The sequence below is a fragment of the Pistacia vera genome, unplaced genomic scaffold, assembly GCF_008641045.1.
Source record: "Pistacia vera cultivar Batoury unplaced genomic scaffold, PisVer_v2 Contig31, whole genome shotgun sequence".
Taxonomy (NCBI): Eukaryota; Viridiplantae; Streptophyta; class Magnoliopsida; order Sapindales; family Anacardiaceae; genus Pistacia; species Pistacia vera.
In genome coordinates, this window is record NW_022196124.1 from 941,136 (window position 1) to 965,781 (window position 24,646).

General features: G+C 34.2%; 2 protein-coding genes across 2 annotated transcripts; one reads left to right on the plus strand and one right to left on the minus strand.

The window, feature by feature from the left end:
• The first annotated feature begins 13,921 nt into the window (after positions 1 to 13,921).
• Positions 13,922 to 15,998, plus strand: LOC116136222 (pentatricopeptide repeat-containing protein At1g59720, chloroplastic/mitochondrial-like). Its single transcript, XM_031421942.1, has one exon. It carries the CDS (start codon positions 13,938 to 13,940, stop codon positions 15,777 to 15,779), a length of 1,842 nt encoding a protein of 613 aa, XP_031277802.1. The 5' UTR covers positions 13,922 to 13,937; the 3' UTR covers positions 15,780 to 15,998.
• Positions 15,999 to 18,506: 2,508 nt separating this feature from the next.
• On the minus strand, positions 18,507 to 23,018 carry LOC116136167. Its single transcript, XM_031421863.1, has 4 exons — positions 22,296 to 23,018; positions 19,907 to 20,509; positions 19,513 to 19,804; positions 18,507 to 18,665 (listed from the first exon to the last, which is right to left on the minus strand). The coding sequence occupies exons 1-4, from the start codon at positions 22,944 to 22,946 to the stop codon at positions 18,628 to 18,630; spliced, it is 1,584 nt and encodes a 527-aa protein (XP_031277723.1). The 5' UTR covers positions 22,947 to 23,018; the 3' UTR covers positions 18,507 to 18,627.
• Between the last annotated feature and the right edge of the window lie 1,628 nt (positions 23,019 to 24,646).

Sequence of the window (24,646 nt, forward strand, 5' to 3'; positions counted from 1 at the left end):
GTTTCCTCTCAAAAAGGGTAATAGTGTCAATTTACATAAGCCACAAAAATTAAAAATTAAAATTGAAATCATGTTGAGTGTCGCTGAATGGTTGCCATGTCCACTGAAGTTGACTTTGAAAAACAAAAAAGAAGGAGAACGAAGAGTTGGCTGCCTTTTCTGCTTATTCTCTGGTAACTCTTCCTGCTCTCTAGATCTGAAGTGAGTGGCGACCTAGGGTTTTTTGTCATGCGATCACCACATCTCTATCATCCCCAGTAAGGATGCACCACTTGGCTTCTTTCCACTTTGGCCGACTATTGCTGACAAGGACGTAGCAAAGAAGTGGCTTTCTATTTTGGTGTTTGTGGGCTAAATAGTTCTTTTTGTTGTGATTGATAATGGCAGTGGTTTGAATGCAGGAAAATTCCGACAACTGGTGACTTAGGGATGGCGACAACAAAAAACAGTTGGGTTCTTCGTGTTATATGATACTAAGCGATTAGGGACTCAAGGTTGGGGACTGAGGAAAAAAAAAAGGTGAGAAAGCGATGAGCGAGAGAAAAATACCGATGACGACAACAACTTGGGTAATCTTTTTCTGTCATTTATTTTTTTTTTTATTATTTTTTTTTTTTTAGGTTAAGAAAAGTTGTTTGTTTTGTTTTGTTCTTGTCTTCTTTTAAACATTTGCTCTTGAACTATTGCACCATTACATAATGGAATTACAGAAATGAAAATTTTTGTAAAACATCAATTTGGGCAGAGTCAGATTACACTCTAATTTAAAGGAAATCCTGTTGAATTTCATCTCATATCCTTCACTATCACAAACTTGCAGATTGATAAAGTGAAAACGATGTAGCTATTTTAGGATGAATAATTAGAAGGTTGGCTCTTGAATTGCTTTGTTTTCAAGGACCAACATGCTGAGTCATAATTGTACCTGAATTAAGAAGAATTAGTACTTGCTCCTTGAATAATAATAATAATAATAATGTATAAATATCAGTTGGCTTGCTGACTGATGTAAGTTTTTTGCTGTTGATCATTGAGACAACCATATATCACCAAGATTTCATATGTTTATTCTTGCTTCTGATCCCAACATGAGAGATCAAGATATTAATTTCAACTTTCTTATTGTAGGTTTTTTTTGTTTCTTAGTTTAATAAAATGTTTTGGCATGTTGTTGGCCTCTATTGATAATTTGTTGTCAATGTAATTGTGTTGTAGATACCCATTATTGAGGAAGGAGTTAGATTTGCAATGGCTCTTTGGGGAGGTTACTTCCGTGTGGTGGTTAAGCTTTTATTGTTTTCATCCTTCTTAATAAATTTGATGTCTGAGGTTTGCTCTTTGTGTTTCGTTGTGCACTTGTTGTGCTCAATGAATTGTCCTTATTTAAAAGACATGGCCAACCACACTTTCTATGCAAATTCCTTGAAAGTAACTAAAATATTATAGAATGGTATATTTTTCTACGTAAGGTATTGATTCCAACGATGATTTCAAATGTAGAGCTCATGTTAGAAAGATGGAAACATCATGAAGGCAAGGAGATTGAAGTATCCTAGGAATTTACGGTTTTGACAGCATAAATTATTTCCAGGACAACTTTTGGAAGCAGATCTTAGAAGGAGAAAAAATATTTACCATGTTCAAAAGGTGGGTGTAATGTAATCAACGCCAGAAATTATTATAAAATTTAAGCACCTGATTTGATAAGGCAAAGCTTCCTCTTCGTAATTTCTGTAATTTGTGGCTACTTAGTTTTATACATTTGCTTCTCTATTAATTTTACAATACCATTTGTTGTCTCGGCATAAAGTTTGTGGAAATCTGTTTTGTTTGAATTGAATTCCCTATTTTTATTGGGTTTCAATTGACAAAATTTCTTATAATTCTCTATTAATTCTACTATAATTTTACAATCTGGATTCTTATTTTTCAAATATTAGTAGTGTTTAAATTATCAAAATTCAAATATTTAAATATTAATGCCAGTTTTAAGGGTTCTAGATTTTAAAAAATCCAGTGGTAACTTCATTTAAAACATTATTTTTAATAAAAAAATTGGAAGGACAAATTGGTAATTTACATTCTCTTATATAGTTGAAGACATTGCAGTAATTTTATAGTAACAATGGGTATATTAGTAATTGAATTGTTGACATGATATAAATAATAAAAAAATTATTAAGTCAACTATTAAGGGTATTTTTGTCTTTTCAATCAAATAGTAACGGCAAACACTAACAGAATATAACGGAGGGTGGAAAAGTGTTATTTTGAAACCTGAGGGGTGGAAAAGTGCCGTTTCACTGAACCTTGGGTGGGAAAATGTCGTTCTCCCTTAATTAATTGATTTATTGTCGTATTTTATAATAAAAGCTACGAATTAAATGATAACAACCCTTACTATAGCTAGATATAGAAGTAATGGAGAATTATTATTATTATTATTAATGATGAAGAGTAGATTGTACGTTTGATTAGATGTTGAAACCCGTATGATTTAGATGAATAAATTAGCACAGGGACAGAGCAAAGGTGGTGATTGTTCCACGTGACATCACATGCACAATCCAATTTACAATTCTTATCCTTACAGCTAGATGATTGGGGTTGATTTACACTGTTAACTAAACTTGGTATTATAGTGTTTTTTTTTTTTTTTTTAAACAATAAATAAGGGTATAATTTAGCACCTCTAAATTTAGGCTTTTAATAGGATAATTAACCGTTTGTGTTATTGGATGAATGTGAATGATAATGAGATTAGTGGTAGTGGTTAGTTCAAAGTTTTGATTGATTGGGAGGGTGAGTTAAATAAGTAAACATGGAATGAGCTAGATTGTGATTTGGGTAAGCAACATACATCAACAACCATCCGGTGGTCGATGATAAAAAAGTAAAAGAAGTTTACATAAACTCTTGAGTTCAAGTGGGGTGGTCACTTAGACTCTTATATATCAACAATTTTAAAACAATAAAAGATTAAATGAGGTGTACGCAAACTAATGAGATATCTCAGGTAAATAAAAAAATATATATATCCAATGACATCAATATATATTTCTTTAGTGCAAGATAAAAATCAAAAAATTATTTAAGTTAAGGGTAAGAAACGTACACAAGAATTAGATATTTATGTTAGAAATATTTTATATTTCTCATAAGGTGGTCCATGTATTAATTTTATCATGTAGTTGTTTTAAAATAATTAAATTAACTAAAGGGCATGATGGTCATTTACCTTTGATGGAAAGGTTACTACAATTAATTAAATAACTGTAATTTGGGAGTTTTTGAATTGTCATATAAAAGATGTCTTCTCTCTCTATTCCCAAAAAAAAATTTAATTCATTACGTAGATTTTTCTTTATCCATCAAAAGAAGAGATTGATAATAAGGGAACAAATTGAGAGATATGTATATTTTTCTTTATCCATCAAAAGAAGAGATTGATAATAAGGGAACAAATGGAGAGATATACATTGTCTTTTTTCACAATCTCATTTAAAGATTACACATGGAGTTAGGTTTGTTTTATTGGTTTTATAAATAATGAAAATGCATCAAAGTTTCATATTTTTGGGATTTAAGATTATGCAATTTTAGGGCATAGAAATATGATTATATTGTTGATTCTTTGCCATTCATGGAATTAATAAAATTGCTATTAAGATTGTTTTACATGTGGTATCAGAGCATTAGGTTTAGAAACTAATGTATTTTCCATTAAGTTGTTTTTTAATATATTAGGATTCTTATGGGATGAAGAAATTGAATTGGGTTTGGAAATTGACAAATATAAAGGGCTGTTAAATTTGATTGGGTTTTGTAAATTTGATTGAGTTTGTGAATCTATTAAGTGGTTAGAAAGTTGGCTGAAATCAAATTTTCTCATGATGAAATGTGATTTTCCAGATTAGTTTTTCAATAAAAAATTTCCAGGAATTCGGGTCAAATATTGACCCATATGTTGATCCAGTCCCATTTCCTTTAAAATCAATTTGTTTTAGTTTATATAAACCCAAATAAAAGAAGCTCAAGTCATATTTATTTTTAAGTGAGCCCAATTCAAACCCAAACCCAAACCCATTAAGAAAATTCAAACCCAAGCCCATTAATAATAACCCATAAAGAAGCCCAACCCATTTAGTCAAACGAGTAAACCCAATCCAGTCAGCATTCGGATCGATAAACGGGTCAAACCGCTTCAAACCGTTGACTAAATGGTCAACCATCAAATTTAACGGTCAATGGGTCGAATTGACCCAATTTTGACCTTGGATAATATTACAGTTATTATTTAGGTTTAATACTATATTATGTATAATTTATTAGTCACCAAAATAGCCAAATTAGAATGGTTATCCTATAGATACCAAACTAAGTTAGATTTAATTACTCATGATGGTTAGATGCTTTAAAGAGATGACATGATGTAGTTGACATGAGTAATTTGAAGTTCATAAATTATAGGACGGTTAAGGATCGCCCAAAGGTAGATTAGTTAATCCTATAATTATAAATATGACTGTGGTTAATTAATGTACTTGACTAAGTGTGTTTAGTATATCCAAAGATAACGAACATGTCTAATGAAAGTACATTTGATTACTAATTAAGAAAATTGCATCAATTAAGTTTAATTATCGTATATCGTTATATCTCCCGAAGGATATTTTCAATATACATTTATGTTTTAATAATAATAATTTTTAATATCTGAACTTAAAATTATGTATTAGATATAAAACTCAAAGCATTAATGTGTAAGCATAATTTTGTTTTTGTAGCATTTACTCTTCATGTCTCATCTGTTGTTAAGTTTAATGGGTTCAATTATAATGAGTGGAGTGAGCAAGTCGAGTATTACTTGGGTATTCAGAATCTTGACCTTGCACTCATGATATAGAAACCAACTGATCTCACTGATAACAGCATTGATGAGGAGAGGTCTTTCCATAAAAAATGGGAGAGATCAAATAGATTGAGCTTGAAGTTTTTATGGATGACAATGGTGAGTGAAATTAAGACCTCATTTCCTGCCACAGAATATGCTAGGGAATTTATGAGATTAGCCAAAGAGACTTCTCAGTCTACGGCTACTGACAAGTCCCGTACTGGGGCATTAATGAGTAGGCTGACCACCATAAAATATGATGGTTCTTGTAGCATGTATGAGCATGTGATTGAGATGTCAAATATAGCAGCAAGAATTAGGAACATGGGAATGTCTGTGGACGAAAATTTTTTAGTTCAGTTTGTTATTAACTCTTTACCTTCTCAATTTAGTCCTTTTCAAATTAATTATATTACAATTAAAGATAAATGGACTATGATTAAGCTTCAAACTAAGCTAGTACAAGAGGAGGAAAGATTGAAGAAACAAGGAGTTCCTTTCGTTAATCTTGTGGGCTCGTCCGGAGTTAAGAAATTCAACAAGAAGTATGGAAAGGGCAAAAGGCCACTGAAAATTGAAGAGTCTTCTGCCCAAATCCATAAGAAGGATAAGACTAAAGAAAAGTGTCACTTCTGTAAGAAAGTTGGACACTATATGAGGGACTGCCTAAAACGTAAGGCATGGCTTGAAAAGAAAGGTAAGCCTGGTGCTTTTGTATGTTTCGAATCATATTTATCAGAAGTTCCTTATAATACTTGGTGGATTGATTCTGGATGTACCACTCATATTTCTAATACTATGCAGGGATTCCTTATGACCCAAACCATAAACGACAATGAAACATTTGTTTAAATTGGGTCAAAGCACGAGTTGAAGCTGTTGGAACCTATTGTTTAATTTTAAGTAGTGGACATCATTTAAATTTTTTTAATACTCTTTATGTACCGGAGTTATCTCGTAATTTAATATCTTTATCTAAACTTGATTTAGAATGATACTCTTTTAAATTTGGTAATAAATGTTTCGGTTTATTTAAACATAATTGTTTAATTGGTTCTGGTGTGCTTTGTGATGGATTGTTTAAATTACATCTTGATAGTTTATTTGCTGAGACATTGTTGACCATGTATCATAGTATAGGAACAAAGCGTGCTTCTGTGGATGAGAAATCTGCTTATTTATGGCATAAATGTTTAGGTCATATATCAAAAGAAAGAATGCAAAGATTAGTAAAGAATGAAGTTTTACCTGATTTGGATTTTACTGATCTTGGCATTTGTGTGGATTGTATTAAGGGAAAACAAACCACATCCACAATTAAGAAAGCAAGCACTAGAAGCACAAGACTCCTTGAACTAATACACATAGATATATGTGGTCCGTTCGATGTACCTTCTTTTATTGGGGAAAGTTATTTTATCACTTTTATAGATGACTTTTCATGTTATGGATATGTATATTTGTTATATGAGAAATCTCAATTTGTTAATATCCTAAAGGTATTCATTACTTAATTTGAGAGGCAATTAGATAGAAAGGTGAAAGTAGTTTGATCAGATAGAGGTGGTGAATATTATGGTAGATACAATGAATCTGGACAGTGTTCAGGTCTATTTGCTAAATTCCTGGAAAGTCGAGGCATATGTGCTTAATACACAAGGTCAGGGACACCGCAACAAAATGGTGTTGCAGAAAGGCGTAACCGTATGTTAATGAATATGGTTAGGAGTATGTTGAGTAACTCCTTGTTACCCTCATCATTGTGGATAGATGCATTAAAGAATGTTTTATATTTATTAAACAGGGTTCCTAGTAAGGCAGTTCCAAAGACTCCTTTTAAATTGTGGATAGGAAGGAAACCCAGTTTGAGGCACCTACATGTTTGGGGTTGCCTGTAACGCCCACATCAAGGTAGCTTTATTTATGCCCTAATACCCTTAGTTGAATTTTGTTAAAGTTATCTTGAACAAGTGTAAAGAAAATTCCCTAAAATTTCATTAGGGGTAAAATGGTCTTTTTACTCATAATTAGTTGAAAAAGTGGGGAGTGAAAAGAGATAGAATAACATGGAGAAGTTAATAAAAATAAGGACATTTTGGTAATTAAGTAAGGGACATAGATGAAATTCCATAGAAAGTGCAAGGGTAAAACATATTATATATATATAATTTTATGATATTAAGAGTTGAAGTAGAGAAACCCTAGCCACTCTACCCTCCATTCAAGCCATTCTCTACCCAAATTCTCTCAAATTTCTTCATTAAATTTCCAAGGAAATTCATAGGATTTTGGCTAACTTTTGATAGATTTTCAATCCTAAGCATCCAAAGGTAAGATTCTTGCACAAAGAAGTGAGATTAAATTTTAAAGTATTGAATTCTTATGGTTGTATATGCTTAGGGTTTGAGAAAGAGGAAATTCTACCAAAGAGAGAGTATTGTGTAGAGTTGCTCAAATTCAAGGTAAGTAAACCTAATTTGAACCTTAATTTGAGCAAGACTTCGTTGAATGAATTTTTTTGCATGTTTGTATGTGATGGTATGAGAGAATTATGGGCTGTTTTTTATGTTTATTGATGTATAAATTCTAGCAATGAGAAGAAGTGCATGGTTATGTGATGATTTGCTGAAGTTGTGGAAGATTTTGTGTTGAGATTTTTGGAGTGTAGAGAAGTGATAAATTCAGCCAGGTTTGATACTCAATTTAGTGAGTTTTTGGCTCACAATTTGGTTGAATTAGAGAGTTGTGGAAGTGTAGCCAACATGGTAGTAGCATGTGCATATGAATTGTTTGATGAACATCCTAAGAGAAAACATGTTACCATGGTTGTCCTGTCAAATCCGTGACCTTATGAGTGATTTTTTAGCATCTTAACCATCAAACTGGGTTGAGACGTAAACATAAAAGTTGTAGCCCTTTCTCTAAGCTTTAAAATGAGACCAAGATCATAGCAATCCGATGTGTATAGCTCGAGATATGTCTTCTTGAATATGACCTGTGCAGAATGACTACCTCAAAAGTACCTCCAATTTATTAGTTATTTTTAGTCTAATAATCTATGATTGATTTCAAGTACGGGAACGTTGTTGGTAGAGAATACTAGTTCCATAATGATATCTTTATATGTCATAATGCATTCTCACATTCTCACATTTGCATTTAGAAAGAATAGCAAAGAATGAGCATATTTCCATGCACATACACATGTATGAGAACATTAAAGAAAAAAGAGAAAGAGAGTTTGGATGGATTGTAGAGAATTTATTTTATGCATGTATATGCTTATATATGAAGAATTGTTGAAGGAATGGATATTGGATGATGGTTGGAATTTATCCATGAGAAGAAGTGTTTGTGTACTTGATGTTTGATGAGAGTTTGGATAAATTATGGAAGAATTGGAGTAGAATTTATGGAGTGTGAATCCTGGACAGGTTTGACGTTAATCTTGGTGTGTTTTATTCCAAATTTTGGTCGCTTAGAAGAGAGGTAGAAATGTAGTCAAATTAGAGTTGATATGTGCATATAAATTGTTTGATAAAATGTCAAAGAGAAGTGCATACATAATTATGATTATTTGATATCTTCAGATGAGTTGGTAGATGGTAGAGAATGACATGTTCACATTCCATATTGCATTATTGCATCCAAACATGTGAATTTAGAATGAATAATAAGCATGAGCCCATATGCATGCATACATACTCATAAGAGCATTAAAGAGCAATAATGAACATTAAAGTTAAAGAACAAATAGAAAGAAATGAGAAATATTAAAGAACTTCAAATCTGAAATTTTATCTAAAGAAGTGTAAAAAGATAAAAGAAGAGAAGGTTGTTACGATGGGAAACCTTTGAGTGACAAGAAGAAGAATATTCCCACATGTATGCCGCCTTTAGTGAGTGGCCTAAGAAGAAGAAGAATTTGTACAGTACGTAAGAGTACATGTGGATGAGGACTGTACCCAGAAGAATATTATGCACGCTGCCTTTAGTGAGTGGCTTAAGAAGAAGAAGAATTTGTACAGTCCATAAGAGTGCATGTAGATGAGGATTGTACTCACTCACACGGCCAGGGTTTCGAATCTATGTCTCAACCGAGCCCGATCGGCAAAGAATAAGAAAGAAAAGAATAGAAAGAAGAGAATAAGAATAGAAATAAGAGAAGAGAATAAGAAAGAAACAATAGAAAGAAAAGAAACAATAGAAAGAAAGAAACAATAGAAAAAGAAAGAAAGAATAGAAAGAAAGAAAGACTAGAAAAGAAAGAAATAAAGAAATACAGAGAAAAGAAACAGAAAATAGAATAGAAAAACAGAAAAGAAAATGCACATTCTATGCATTTGTGCATTTGCATGATACCATGTCTATTATCATGGGTAGGGAGAAATTAGAAATAGAGAAGAACAGAGAAAGAATAGAGAAAGAACAGAGAAAGAATAGAGAAAGAACAGCGAAAGAACAGAGAAAGAATAGAGAAAGAACAGTGAAAGAACAGAGAAGAATAGAGAAGTGTGATGTAAGGAAATAAATTCAAAATTTAAGTAACGAAGAGAGAAGAGTAGCATAGCGGGTTTACTTACTGAGCAATTAGTGCTCACCCCGTTGTTTTTAATGTTTTTGCAGGTAATAGGTGAGATGCGGTCACTTGGAACGTCACGCAGCGAAAGGGTTAGGCAACACTGTCGAGTTAAAGTTTTGTGACGTTATTATAGTTTATAAAGATTTTTATTTAAAGAAAAATTAGTTATGGACCCATTCTTTTCTACTCATCTATATGTATATTTTCTTATATATATTTTGTGAGTTTTACTGTTATTTTCCGAGTATACTAGCTAGAGAGAGAGTATTACATTGCCTGGCAAAAGTTAGAATCTATAATCCACATGAAAAGAAACTGGATTCAAGAACGATTAGTGGATTTTTTATTGGTTATCCAGAAAAATCTAAAAGGTATCGTTTTTATTGTCCTAATCATAGTACAAGAATAGTTGAAATTGGAAATGCAAGGTTCATTGAGAATGGTGAAACTAGTGGGAGTGTTGAACCACGTAAAGTGGATATTCAAGAAATCAAGGTACAGGTTCCTAAGCCTATGATTTCTACTGAGGTTGTGGTTCCTGTAGTTGTCAAATGTTCTGATTACAATCAAGAACAACAAATAATTAAGCAAACACTTCCTAATAATGTAGTAGTCAATGAACATGTAATGGATGAACCACATGAAGTAGTAAATGAATAACAAGAAGTGACATTAAGAAGATCTCAAAGACAAAGGAGATCTGCCATTACTAATGATTATGTGGTTTATCTTCAAGAGTCAGAATTTGACTTGGGAATGGAAGCAGATCCAATTTCGTTTTCACAAGCCCTTCAAAGTGATAATTCTGCAAAGTGGTTAGATGTCATGAAAGAATAGTTAAAATCAATGGAATACAACGAAGTCTGGGATTTAGTAGTATTGCCTGAAGGTTGTAGAACTGTCGGGTGTAAATGGGTCTTTAAGACCAAACGCGACTCTAATGGCAATATTGAACGGTACAAGGCCAGACTTGTTGCTAAAGGTTTTACTCATAAAGATGGTGTTGATTATAACGAGACCTTTTCACTGGTTTCCTCAAAGAACTCTTTTAGAATCATTATGGCAATGGTAGCCCATTATGATTTGGAGCTTCATCAAATGGATGTGAAAACTGCCTTTCTAAACGGGAATTTAGAAGAAGAAGTGTACATGGAACAACCCAATGGTTTTCCAATTAAAGGGAAGGAACACATGGTGTGTAAATTGAAAAGATCAATATATGGACTAAAACAAGCTTCTAGGCAATGGTACCTCAAGTTTCATAATACCATTACCACTTTCGGATTTAAGGAAAACATTGTTGATCGGTGTATATATCTGAAGGTCAGTGGGAGCGCATTTGTAATTCTAGTTCTATATGTTGATGACATCTTGCTTGCTACAAATGATCTTGGTATGATGTATGAAACCAAGAAGTTTCTCTCTAAGAACTTTAAGATGAAGGATATGGGTGAGGCATCCTATGTGATTGGAATTGAATTTATTCGTGATAGATCACAAGGATTGTTGGGATTGTCTCGAAAAGCTTATATCAATAAAGTACTAGAGAAATACAATATGGATAAGTGCTCTGCGAGTCTAGTTCCAATTCAAAAAGGTGATAAGTTGAGCCTTAAGCAATGCCCACGGATTGAATTGGAATGTAAGCAAATGGAGCATATTCCTTATGCATCTATTGTCGGAAGTTTAATGTATGCTCAAACATGTATCAGACCAAACATTAGTTTTGCAGTCGGCTTACAGGGCAGATATTAGAGTAATCATGGAATGGATCATTGGCGAGCTGCAAAGAAAGTGTTGAGATATTTACAAGGGACGAAGGATCACATGCTTACTTATAGGAGATCTGATTATCTCGAGGTAATTGGATATTCAGATTCAGATTTCGCTAGTTGTGTAGACACTAGGAAATCCATATTTAGGTACGTATTTATGTTAGCCGGAGGAGCAGTTTCGTGGAAAAGTGCGAAGCAATCTGTCATTACTGCTTCCACTATGGAGGCTGAATTTGTGGCATGCTTTGAGGCCACAGTTCAGGGATTATAACTGCGGAATTTTATTTCAAGGCTTAGGATTGTCGATAGTATTGCCAGGCCGCTGAAAATTTATTGTGATAATGCCGCATCAATTTTCTTCTCTAAAAACAACAAATATTCAAAGGGTGTTAAACATATGGAATTGAAATATTTTCTCGTTAAAGAAGAAGTTCAAAAACAAAGAGTGACTATTGAGCATATCAGCACAAATTTTATGATAGCGGATCTGCTGACTAAAGGGTTGTCACTAAGACCTATAGTGAGCACGTTTAGAGGATGGGTATTATTGCTCGTCATGACTAATTTATGATGTGTTGTATATGTTTCTTGATTTACATTATGCTCCTCGTGTTTTGGACACTTTGAGCTCTTGATGTGTTGTTTCTAATTCATATAAATTATTCTGTTGTGTGTTTCTTTATATTATGTTGTTTGGTATACATAAATGATAAAGATGATAGAATTTGTCCTTGATAAGGACATTATTGTTGGACCATTAAGAATCATTATAGATTATTCTAGGTATAGAATTTGTAACATGATACATGAAAGAGACTGTGTTGATTCAATGACATATGACCGCCATGATCCTTATGAGTTCTTGCTCAATAATGTTTATATGCTTGACCATTTTAAGAAATTGTCTTTTGGTTAATTATTATTGTGTACACATTATGTATTATTTCTAAACTATAGGGGGCGTTTGGTTCAGGAAATGTTGGATTACTGGAATCTTATATTACCTTGAAGATTACTTGGAATATTTAGGAAAATATGTTTGGTTAGTTGATGGGTATATTATATTAATATGTTTAGTTATGGGGAATAAATTAGTGGGTATGTTATTTAACTTAGTAAATTGCCCTCTTTTTAAATATTAATATAATATTATTTTTATTATTAATTTTTGAATAATTCTTTTAACCCTCAATATTTCAGATTTAGCTAAAACACCCCGCTTATATAAAATTTTATTTACGACAAAATCACCCCCAACCCCTGCCGCTGCCTGCCGCCACCGCAAACCACAGCCAAAAGTCTCCAAAAGTCATCGTGAGTAGCTCACTATGACCACGAGGCTCCGATATGGCTATTTCTGGCTATATTGATGGCCGAAAACGGCCATATTAGGTCAGATCTGGCCATTTTCGGCCATATCGGGGCCTCCCGATCACGGTGGCCTGCTCACAATGACTCCAAGTGACTTCTGCCAACTTCCTGCGGTGGCGATCGGCGATGGTTTGGCTAGCGGTAGGCAGTAGCAAGTGGGTGGGGGTGGTGGCTTGGGTAAGCTGAAATTTGTTTTGATTTCAAGGGTAATTTGTCCAAAAAATTAATTAAATGGGGTGAAATGGTAAAAGCAAGATTCATGTAAATAAATTTAAAAATAAAGGCATTATTGTCCTAAAATTTTATTAATAAAGGATAGAATTGTAAAAAAAAAAAAAATTACCCAAGTAATCTTACAATACCTAAAAAAATTGAGATAATCAGATTACCTCAAATATTACTAACAGTAGCCACTATTGGTATTTAAAGATTACCAAAATCTTATATTACTTGACAAATTAAACATAGTAATCAAGTAATATAAGATAACTTAATCCTAGTAATCCCGCACAACCCCTAACCAAATGCCCCTTAAAGTTATTTACTTTTATATGGATCAAGTGGGAGAAGGTTATAAATATTTTATATTTCTCATATGGTGGTCCATGTATTAATTTTATCATATAATTGTTTTGAAATAATTAAATTAACTGAAGGGCATGATGGTCATTTACGTTTGATAGAGAGGTTACTGCAGCTAATTACATAACTACAATTTGAGAGTTTTTGAACTGCCATATAAAAAATGTCTTCTCTCTCTATTCCCAACAAAAATTAATTCATTAGGCACTTTTTTTTTTTATCCATCAAAAGAAGAGATTTGATAATAAGGGAATAAAGGGAGAGATATACAATGTTTTCTTTCACAATCTCATTTAAAAATTACATATTGATTCATGTATGTTTTATTGGTTTTATAAATAGTGAAAATGCATCAAAGTTTAAGATTTTTTGGATTTAAGATTACGCAATTTTAAGAAATAGAAATATGATCATATTGTTGATTCGTTGCCATTTATGGAATTGATAAAAATTACTATTAAGATCGTTTTACAATTTATGGAAAAATTGAGGTCGGAAATTAAAAAAACAAATAAATAAACAATGTCAATTTGCTTGTTCATGTTCATCTCCTCCACTTGTCATGATTTGACAACCGGGTTGGTAATCGGTAAAGACCACACCATATCATACCTGAGTGGTCGCTAAAGTAAACGGCGTGGGGTATGTCGTGTTACGACCCATTTTGTCACCTCTACTCTGGCAAAAGCTGAGCGCATTGAGAAGTAAGCATTTCGTTAATCTGTTTGCGAAAATGGTTCTAGCACTTTCATTAACCGCACGACCACCACCACTTCAAAATCTCTCCACCACCACCAACAACAAGAATGGCAACTCAATTAGTAATTACAGCCTTCTTCTCTTATCCTTATCTGAGTGTAACAACATGTCTCAGCTTAAACAAATCCATGCTCAAACTCTCCGTACCACATTGCCTCACCATCACCATTCTCTCTTTCTCTTCAGTAGAATTCTCAATTTCGCGTCCTCTGCTGATCTTGACTATGCTTATCGTGTTTTTGATCAAATCGATACTCCCAATTCCTTTATGTGGAATACACTTATAAGAGCTTGCGCAAAAAAAGTTGATTCTAAACTACAGGCTATAAACCTTTATAAAAGGATGTTAGAGGAAGGAAATGTTATGCCTGATAAGCACACGTTCCCATTTGCTTTGAAAGCTTGTGCATACTTGTTTGCTCTCTTTGAGGGGAAACAAGCTCATGCCCAAATTTTGAAATATGGGTTTGGTTCAGATGTTTATATAAATAACAGTTTGATTCATTTTTATGCTTCTTGTGGGTGCTTGGACTTATCAGAGAAAGTGTTTGAGAATATGCTTGAAAGAAGCATTGTTTCGTGGAATGTTATGATTGATGCTTTTGTTCAGTTCGGTGAGTTTGATTCTGCATTGAAACTGTTCGGTCAAATGCAGAATTTGTTTGAACCTGATGGTTATACATTGCAGAGTATTATAAGTGCTTGTGCTGGTTTGGGTGCTTTGTCTCTAGGCATGTGGGCACATGCTTATATTTTGAACAAATGTGAATCTGATTTAGTTTCGGATATTCTCATAAACAATTCGTTAATTGAGTTGTATTGCAAATGTGGGTCGTTAGAATTAGCTCAACAAGTCTTTGCGAGGATGCCTAAACGTGATATAACTTCATGGAATTCTATAATTCTAGGATTTGCCATGTATGGACAGGCTGATGCAACATTGGAATATTTTGCTAGGCTTGTAAAAGGCGAAAGCTTTGGTCCCAATTCAATCACATTTGTTGGTGTGTTAAGTGCGTGTAACCATAGAGGCATGGTTACCGAGGGCCGTGAGTTATTTGATCTGATGATAAGAGAGTATAACATTACACCTGTATTAGAGCACTATGGATGCCTTGTTGATCTTCTTGCTCGTGCTGGGCATATCGATGAAGCCCTAGATATTGTATCAAACATGCCAATGAAACCTGATGCGGTAATATGGAGGAGTCTTCTTGATGCTTGTAGCAAGAAAAATGCGAGTGTGGAGCTAAGTGAAGAAGTGGCTAAACAAATTTTTGAGTCAGAAGGCGGCATTTGCAGTGGCGTTTATGTGCTTTTGTCTAGAGTGTATGCATCAGCTAGCAGGTGGAACGATGTTGGGTTGGTGAGGAAATTGATGAGTGACAAAGGTGTAACAAAAGAGCCTGGCTGCAGTTCAATAGAGATAAATGGTGTTGCCCATGAATTTTTTGCTGGGGATACTTCCCATCCTCAAACTAAACAAATATATGGGGTTTTGGATGTGATTGATGATAGGCTGAAAGGTATGGGGTATTCACCTGACTATTCACAAGCCCCCATGGTTGATGAACTCAATGATGGTAAACAACACTCACTCAGGCTGCATAGTGAGAGACTTGCCATTGCTTTGGGGATCTTGAACTTGAAACCAGGCATACCAATTCGTGTTTTCAAGAATCTTCGAGTATGCAATGACTGTCACCGGGTAACCAAACTCATCTCTAAAATCTTCAATGTTGAGATTATTGTGAGAGATCGCGCCAGATTTCATCACTTTAAAGACGGCTTCTGTTCATGCATGGATTATTGGTAATGGGCTAATGGCTGTTGTACAAAAGAGGTCATATAGATTTAACACTTGATGGTTCTGTAAAGTGTAACCTTGGGAAAACCCAAACTGCACCATTTATGAAGTTGAAATTTTATTTAAGATACTTGGGTTAGCCATGGTGCTGTAGTAATGGGCCCAGTGATGGAGCCCGGTTTCCCAAGCTCATGATATTGAGGGTGCGTTTGGTTCAGGGAATGTTAGATTACTAGAAAGTTAGATTATCTTGAAGATTACTGAGAATCTTTAGGAAAATGTGTTTGGTTAGTTTGCAGGTATGTTATATTGATATGTTTGGTTGGGAGGAATAAATTGGTGGGTATGTTATTTAAATTACTGAATTGTCTTCTAATTAAATATTATTATTTGGATTTTTTTAACCCCCTACATTTAAAAACTTAGAAAAAACAACCCCATAATAAAAGTTTAGAAAATCAACAATGCACCCCCACCAACCAAGCCACTATAGGCCGCTGGCAACCACTGTCTGCCGCAGCAATCTAACGGTGCAGGAAAGGCAGGAAATGACCTTCGTGTGTCGTATGGCCATTTCTAGCCAGAGACCTGATCAGAAATGGCCAGATCGTGACAGATCTGGTTGGAAAATGGTCAGATCTAATCTGGTCGTTTTCGACTAGATCTGTCTATCTGGTTGTCAACAGCTAGATCGATGGTGGTTAACGGCCACAAACGTGGCCATTAAAGGCCATTGATCTGGTCGGAAACGACCAAATTACTAGATTAGATCTGGTTGTTTCTGGCCAGATCCGTCGATCTGGCTAAAAACGACCAAATTAGATATGACCGAAAACGACCATATTAGATCTGGTCATTTTCCAGCCATATCAGCTCATGGCAGCCATTTTCGGCCTTCCGTGTGTCATTCTGGCGACGACGGTGGTTGGTTGTCGTCGGTGGTTGCCGGCAGCCCGCGATGGCTGGTGGGTGGGGGTTGTGGCTTGGGTGGGCTGCAATTTGTTTTAAATTAAAGGGTAATTTTGTCCAAAAGTTAATTAATTGGGATGAAATAGTAAAAGCTATATTCATATAAATTAATTTTAAAATAAGGGTATTATTATCTTAAAATTTATTAATAAGTGATAGAATTGTAAAAAAAAAAGATTATCTTAATAATGTTACATTGTCTAAGAAAATTGAGGTAATCAGATTACGTCCAATATTATCAACAATAACTAATTATTGGTATTTGAAAATTAGCGGAATCTTATATTACTTGATAACCAAACGTGGTAATCAAAAAATATAAGATGACATAATTTCAGTAATTCCACATAATTCCCAATCGAACGCCCCCTAAGAGAATTAGGGAAGTGATTTTTACTCCCCACTATTTTTGTCTTTAATCCCCATCTTCGAGTTTAAGTGGGATAAAATTATTATATAAAAAATTCTTCTTCTATCATACTCCACTTCAAAACTTTATATTTTCAGTCATCAAAATTAAAAGTAAATTTAAATCAATAATAAAGCATGACACAAAATCAATCAAATGGGGTTTTGTTTTAATGGGAATAAAATCAAATTTTCATTATGTCAATATGAGAAGGAAATTTGTGATATCCGAGGGATGAAATAGATTTTTCTTCTATCAAGATAGATTTAAAAGTGATCATTTGATTATAAGAGCTTTAGGATTTGAATCCGTAAACGAATGAATCTGACAACCACATTGATTGATTTAGTCTCATGTTCTATTGTTTATTCTAATTGATTTAAATTTATTTTTAATTTTGTATAACTGTAGATATTGATGAATAATTTTTGGTTGGGGTGTAGTTGATTGGTTAGGACAGGATGTTACTTTGGAAGGAAGTAAGAAATAAAGAGGGATTTTGTTAATCACTCATTTGTCAAATCTGTTAAAAGAAAAGGTAGTTATGCGTGTGTTGACAATAGAACAAAAAAGTTATTATAAATAGGACCTACAATAATTGAGTCCCCTTTTTCCATTTTCTTAGGTGCAAAGCAATTTTGCTTTCAAGTAATCAAAACTTCTGGAATGAATCTCATCCACAATGTAACCTCAGACCTGCACCGCTGGTTATACTTTAGTGAAGATCACCTTTAACATAGCAATCTATTATCCCCAATGAGATCAAAATAAGCCTTTGACAGTTGTATTTCTAGATAATCTCAACAATAGATAGTGGCCAACGCAACTACTACCTTTTTATCATTTTCTAAAAGCCAGTTGCACTATTTCAAACATTTGGTAATGACCTCCCACTCCAGCCGCTAATTGCTCTCAATTCTCAAATCATTATTCAAACTCATAACAAATGCACATACCAACCTCTGAATGAGTTTTCCTTAGCAAGTAGATACCCTTTTCAATTGATTTATGCATTACTACGTCAAAGAAGATAAAAAATCTGTAAAATGAAAGAGTAACAAGAGGTTTCAAGCCAACAAAATAAATTTATGATTTTATAAGTATAGTGTTTACAAGAAAGCAAGCACCTGGAGGTTCCAAGCTGCAAACCATAACCTTTTTTTTTTTTTTTTTAATGATAAAAAAGTTGAGCTAAAACAAAATTGATCAGTGAACCAACAAAGGAATTTAAATTTCAATAACTCTTCCAAGCTGAATAAAATTGTGACCCTTAGCTGCTACAAGGGCATCTCATTTTCTTATGTTTCCCAGTGCTAGACCATTCCTGCTGTGTCTCACAATAGGCAAAAGGAACTCCCATTTTTACTGACCCCTTGAATGCTTTCAACTAGCATATTGATATGGCTGAATTGGTATGTACAGAACATGAAGGTTGTGAATACATATTGCATACAACCTATGATGTCCAAATAATGCATCTTATGATTGGATCCCCTGTCTTGCAAATTCTCTGGCCACTGATATATAAAGAAAGAAAAAACGTAAGCAAGGATGAAAGAAGGCATCATCTAAAATGGAGATATGAAATAGCACAAGAAATTGCATAGGAGTTTCCTTGGACTCTTAAGTTTTAAGTTAGATTATCTAGACTACAGTATTTTGATACCCAACGTACTAAAAAAAAAATACTTATATGCATCTTCCAATGATGTGCACACCCAATAGGAAAAGCCTCGAGATGCAATATCGATTTTCACAAATTCCAGGAAATAAAAATTCTTTCCCGTTCTTGTTTAGGCAGTATTATCTATCCACAAAAAATCTCTATGGGCGGTTACCAGATTCATTTAAAACAACATTTTTCCAAGTACTAGAGAACGAGCTCCAGAGTAAGCAAATGGGAAAAATATTTATGCCTGCAATTTGTTCCCTTTTCCCTTTTGGGCTAACCTGTGCTCTTAACAGCTTAAGAATGACAAAGTGCTAAATGCTTAGTGTTACGATGGTATTATAACCAACAACAAATGAAGAGACAACACCCAGCCATGTCTAAAAGCCACAACATTATTTTGAATGAATTATCTAATACAACATTATACTAGATTGGTTGGTAAAAACTAATGCCAAAATAAAATTATAGTAACAATATGACTAACAACCAAATTCCAAACACTAGAAACATCAAGATTTATGTTTATGTTTATTTGAGACAAGTTTGAGAAAGCAATCAGAGAGGAAGTCTATGGCAATGAGTGGTTGCGATGCAAACTAAAAAACATCTAAACTAAATTACAAAATCACAGCCTCTATCAAGATCAAAACAAGCAATTTATCAATATATGTGTGCATTAATCTAAATCTGACCTTTTGAAGATAATAGAACAACAACAACATGCATATCAGCATTGTTTGGAGGAAGTTGGAGCCGCAGGGGAAAAAGCTTTCCATTCAAAGGACTTCGAGTACACACAACGATGTCCTCAATACCTAGATCTTCCTTCAATTTTTGAGTCAATTCTTCAACTCCTGTTCCCTTAAAGCTTAAAGAATAACCCTCCGTTCCAACATCATCAACCTCTCCGCTCTCATCAGCCACGTGGTAGTATATAGTCCTTCCCTCAGACTTTGGTGGCGAACCCACATGCGAATCGTTTGACTGAAAACCATCACACAACAGACATTAAAAAAATGAAAACCCAGAACAAAAATTGTACTTTTTTTTATTTTTTTCTAAGGAAGAATAGAATAGATCACGAACCTCTTGTCTTGAAAAGTTCCCAGGTTTGGTAATAACGGAAGAAGGTGAATTTGACCCAAAATCTAAAGAATCCGAATGAGGAACGGGTGGTGGAGCTGGAGCTTCTTGATGAGACTGAACCAAAATCTCAACCACATGAACATCCCACAATACCCAATCTTGAGTTGCTGTTCTATGAGGAATATCATGAGTGACAGAGTTTCTCCAAGGCGGCAAGCCCCCATTGGCTCTCAAAAAATGACCGTATCGCGTCTTGAGCTTCACTTGGTTCGCTTCTCTGACGGGTTCCCATTCAACAGAAGAGTCAAGCTTTCTGGGCAGAGACTGAACCACTTTCCGACCCGTCATACCCAGCAAAAACGGCTGGTTGGAGGCGGTGAGATATTTTCCATGACAGCTTTTAAGACGAATTATGTTCTGCGTTCCAGGAACAAGCTCAACAGTCCACCTGGCACTCTTGGAGGATCCGTTACGATCTTGAGTAACCGATTCTTCGTCTTCCTCGGCAACAAGAAACTTGTCGTGGTGGCTACGGAGACGCACCGCCTTGGCGTTGTTAAAGTAGTCCATCCCACTTCGGTGGTGGTTAGATTCAGAGATTGACTGAGAAAAAAGCGATAAATAAAAAGTGTGAAAAACTTGAAGTGGATAATAAAGATTGGAATTTTAGTTGTGAACTGAGCTAGAGGAGATTCAAGATTCACATGGGCAGGCAATGTGAAGACAAATTTATATATAGGGAAAGGTCAGAGCTGGAGGTGATAAAGTCAAAGAGAGACAGCCGTAGAGGGAACTGGAGGAGGAGTCACGCGGTGAAAAGGACGCTGCCGGATACGTGGCATAATGTTATTTTAGTAATTTTACAGGGCTTGCGTGTGAGTTTCGTGTCAGCTGCCGTTAATCCACGTTGGCACCAGATCTGGATGATCTGATCATCATCAAGATGACTACCGAGTCGGTCTACGAAACTTCGTGTTGACGAAGAAGGGTTTAAGGAAATTTTAATCGATAATAACGTGCCGAGTTATCATAATTATATAATATTTTATTCTTATTTTCCAATTAAGTAATGTCATTAATGGACATAAATTACAGGGTTTGACTTCAACCGACGTATCATTTTACTGTGTGAAATAATTTTTTTGAGTTAATTACTATATAAAGTATAATGTAAATCTAAATATCTCACAAGATTATGTCAGATTTATGGCAAGACCTTACGAAATTTAAATGAGATTAAATAATCACACGTGTATGGTTCATAACTTACTAAAAGAAATTAAGATAGGCAAGAGTTAGAAAGGAAGAAGAGTAAGGCACAATAAATATAAATGTCTAATTAAGGTGGTATTAAAAGTCACATGCACTCATACAGAGGAGACGACTGTGCTTCCTAATTAATAATGATTCTCAAGCATTTTTAATAATAATCATAAAGATTTGGTAGAGTTAAGACCTTTATTATGGAGAATTAAGATTTGTATTAAGGTGTTTGAACCAGTTTATGCGTATTTCAATTAATTTTTTATGTTTATTAAACATCTTATAAATTTAATGTTCTAGGTAAATCTAGTCTCAAAATGGTTTAAACCCAAAGAATTAATGAAATAAATAAAACTTCTTAATTATCGGATCAATCCCTGATAAAGAGGTTTAAAATTGGGTTGATAAAAAAGACGTAAAACAAGAACAAGAGGCAGGGGAAGGTGATAAATGATTGTGTAGGTGACTAAAATAAATGGGATTGGGATGAGGCAAAAATGGAGAGAAACTTGAGTGGGTTTCGTGTTTAGTGCTTAATGTTTGGTGGGCATTTATGTTATAACAAGTGCGTTTTAATGGAGTTATAAGTTTTTGGTTTTGTATTATTTTGTCTTTGAATAACACAAGTATATACTTGCTTTCACTCCATAAACTTTACCCAAAATGCGCATCCCAAATATTCATACCATATAATTACATTTTTGGCTTTTTTATTTTTCTTTTTGAGGTGTCTTTAGAATCTTAGAGGTGGGGTTTGACACAATAATTGAAACTTCTGTACTAGTCTTATATATATATTTTTTAAAGTCAAGTAATTATAATAATGTTTCAAGATAAATGTCCTTAGACGAACGGGCTGGGCACGTTATTTAGGCCCATTTGATTTGATAATGTGTACATGGTCTACAGTAATGTGTAAGAGACATTTAAAATTGCCATTTTGTCACCTAGATTGACTGACTTGCTAATATAGTCATTAACGTTTTCTAATCATATAATAATTTCATAGCCTGCAAACACCAAACTCTATCTTTGTCTTTTATTATCAATAATTAATCCTTAGTAAAATCATACTATAATTGTTTAGCAAGTTAAAGAAGATGCAGCAGTAGTTTAGGTTACGTACCTGCTTTTTTGATAAAATTTTGAGCGACTGAGTCGGAAAAATTGAGAATCTGGAAGACTTCAAATTAGGTGACACGACTGACATGGGGGATTGTGGCCCTGAACCCAAAAAATCATCGGAAAAAACCTCCAAAACCTCATCGGAAACCGAAGAGAAACTCGACACTGACGACCAATACTCCTTCAACGACCCCGTTTCCGGTACTTCCACCTCCTGCACATCCCACAAAATCCAGTTCTTTGTTGAACCAGAATACGGTTCGTCATGAGTGACCGAGTTTCTCCACGGCGGCGTTCCTCCGTTTCCACGTAAAAATTTCCCACACCATGACTTGAGCTTCACTTGAAACCCGTCCCTTATTGGCTCCCAATCAATTTTCCAGTCCATGTTGTTCTCCGGTACTGTTTGGATTGCCTTTTTACCCGTCATGCCCAGAAGAAAGGGAAGATCAGAGGCGGTTAAGTACTTACCATAGCAACTTTTGAAACGAACGACGTCGTCTCTGTTTTCAACTAACTCGACTAACCATATAGCTCTCTTTACTGACCCGTTTCTACTTTGACGCACCGTTTCTTGATCGTCGTCGGCGACTAGATACTTGTCGAGATGGCTGCGGAGTTTCACTGCCTTGGCCTTGGTGAAGAGCTCCATGTGCAATCAAGAGATTATAAGTTGTAACTGCAAGCTTTAGTTGATGATGATTAAGAGAGAGAGAGAGAGTAATTGGGGGTAGTGAGAACTAAAGAACTAAAACAAAAATGGGATATTTATATGGGGAAGAAAATGAGTAATTACATTGCACAGTGGTTTGAAGTTATTAATAATTAATAAAAGGAAAGGTGAATTTGTTTGGTTTCTTGTTGTAATTTAGTTTCTTAATAGACAAGAGAAGGAAGATGACAATGAAATTACGTGTACAGAGATTTGCAATAGAGGTTTGACCAAATACAAATAAAAATCAAATCCAATACAATACAATGAAACTTCTAGGTGGGGCGTCAGGAAAGAACTCAGGAAGTATTGAAGTTGACGCGCTGAACGAGCGTGGCATACGGTGTGTGTAAACTGTTTCTGGTACGTTGGTATCTAGACTTGTACTAGGTTTGGGATTAATACAGTGTAGTCCCCATATTTTAGTTTACTTTCTTTCGATTTTCAAAAGATTAAAATGTTTCATAGAGTCATTTACTGATTTGAAATTTATACTAAAATAATATTTGGATGCCCACAAACATATCTTAATAACCGGCAAATAATATCTAATATACCTAATATGTCCCCTATTGAGTTTGATCTATTAATCAAGGACAAAAATTACAATATAGGATGTTGTAAACCACATGAGACAAAAAAAATCTAATAATTATTATTTTTTTGTGAACAAGGTGTCCCAGCCAGTATGTAGCATCTTGGCTAATCCTTACAAGCTCAATATTTCAAGTTAAGTCATAAATGTGATAGATAGTCCTAAAATTGTTTGAACCTGTAAGTCAAAACAACCCCTTGGGGTTAAATCAATTAAATTTCTCTCCACCTTTTGTGGCTTTTAATGACATCCACATTTTAAACATAATCATATGACGATAGAATTAATCTAACTAATTGTTTTGATATAAATGGTGTCATTTAACGCACATCAAATAGTGATTGTTGTTAATCATAGAATTAAACAATATTTTTCTTTTCAAATTTTAATACATATTGTTTAATATGATTGTTAATTTATAATGTATGCAATACTTTTTAAGATAAAGTTTATAAATATGAAATTATGTTATAACAAAGATAATTTATATAATTGTTGTGCGGTCAATAGGGCTGTTCGGTTCCGGGTACCCTGCACTTTTTGAAAGAACCAGAATCGGAACCGGAACCGACGGTTCCTTGAAATTTGGAACCAGAACCGGAACCGACGGCTCCGGTTCCTAGGTACCCAGAACCAGAACCTGTAAGAACGGTTCCGGTTCCGGTTCTGGGTACCCTGTAAAATTTTATGACCCCCCAAAAGTTTTTAAAATGGCAAAAAAACTCTTAAAAACTTACAAATACCCCCCCACCTAGCACTTGTTTACAAAAATAAAATTACAAATTATAAATTCAAAATTACAAACTCCATTACTTTGTAAAGGTAAATTCTCAAAAGTCAAACCAACTTACTTTAAATGTTATAAAATATAAATATAAATGTATTCACATTACTTTTTCTACAAAAGTTTTTATTAACCCCCCTAATCTTTAATTTTATTTTATATTAGTCTCGATTCCTGGTTCTTGGTTCTGGTTCTGGTTCCTAACTATAGGAACCGGAACCGGAACCGCACAGTAACGGTTCCAAAAATTTGGAACCGGAA

What these genes read in the sequence shown, in the direction of transcription:
- LOC116136222 (XM_031421942.1), top strand. Translation starts at nt 13,938, where the DNA reads ATGGTTCTAGCACTTTCATTAACCGCACGACCACCACCACTTCAAAAT.
- LOC116136167 (XM_031421863.1), bottom strand. Translation starts at nt 22,946, where the DNA reads ATGGAGCTCTTCACCAAGGCCAAGGCAGTGAAACTCCGCAGCCATCTC. An exon ending in AAATTTTATCAAAAAAGCAG is followed by an intron (nt 20,510 to 22,295) that starts GTACGTAACCTA and finishes CTTTTTTCTCAG; the next exon opens with TCAATCTCTGAATCTAACCA. An exon ending in GGAACTTTTCAAGACAAGAG is followed by an intron (nt 19,805 to 19,906) that starts GTTCGTGATCTA and finishes GATGGTTTTCAG; the next exon opens with TCAAACGATTCGCATGTGGG.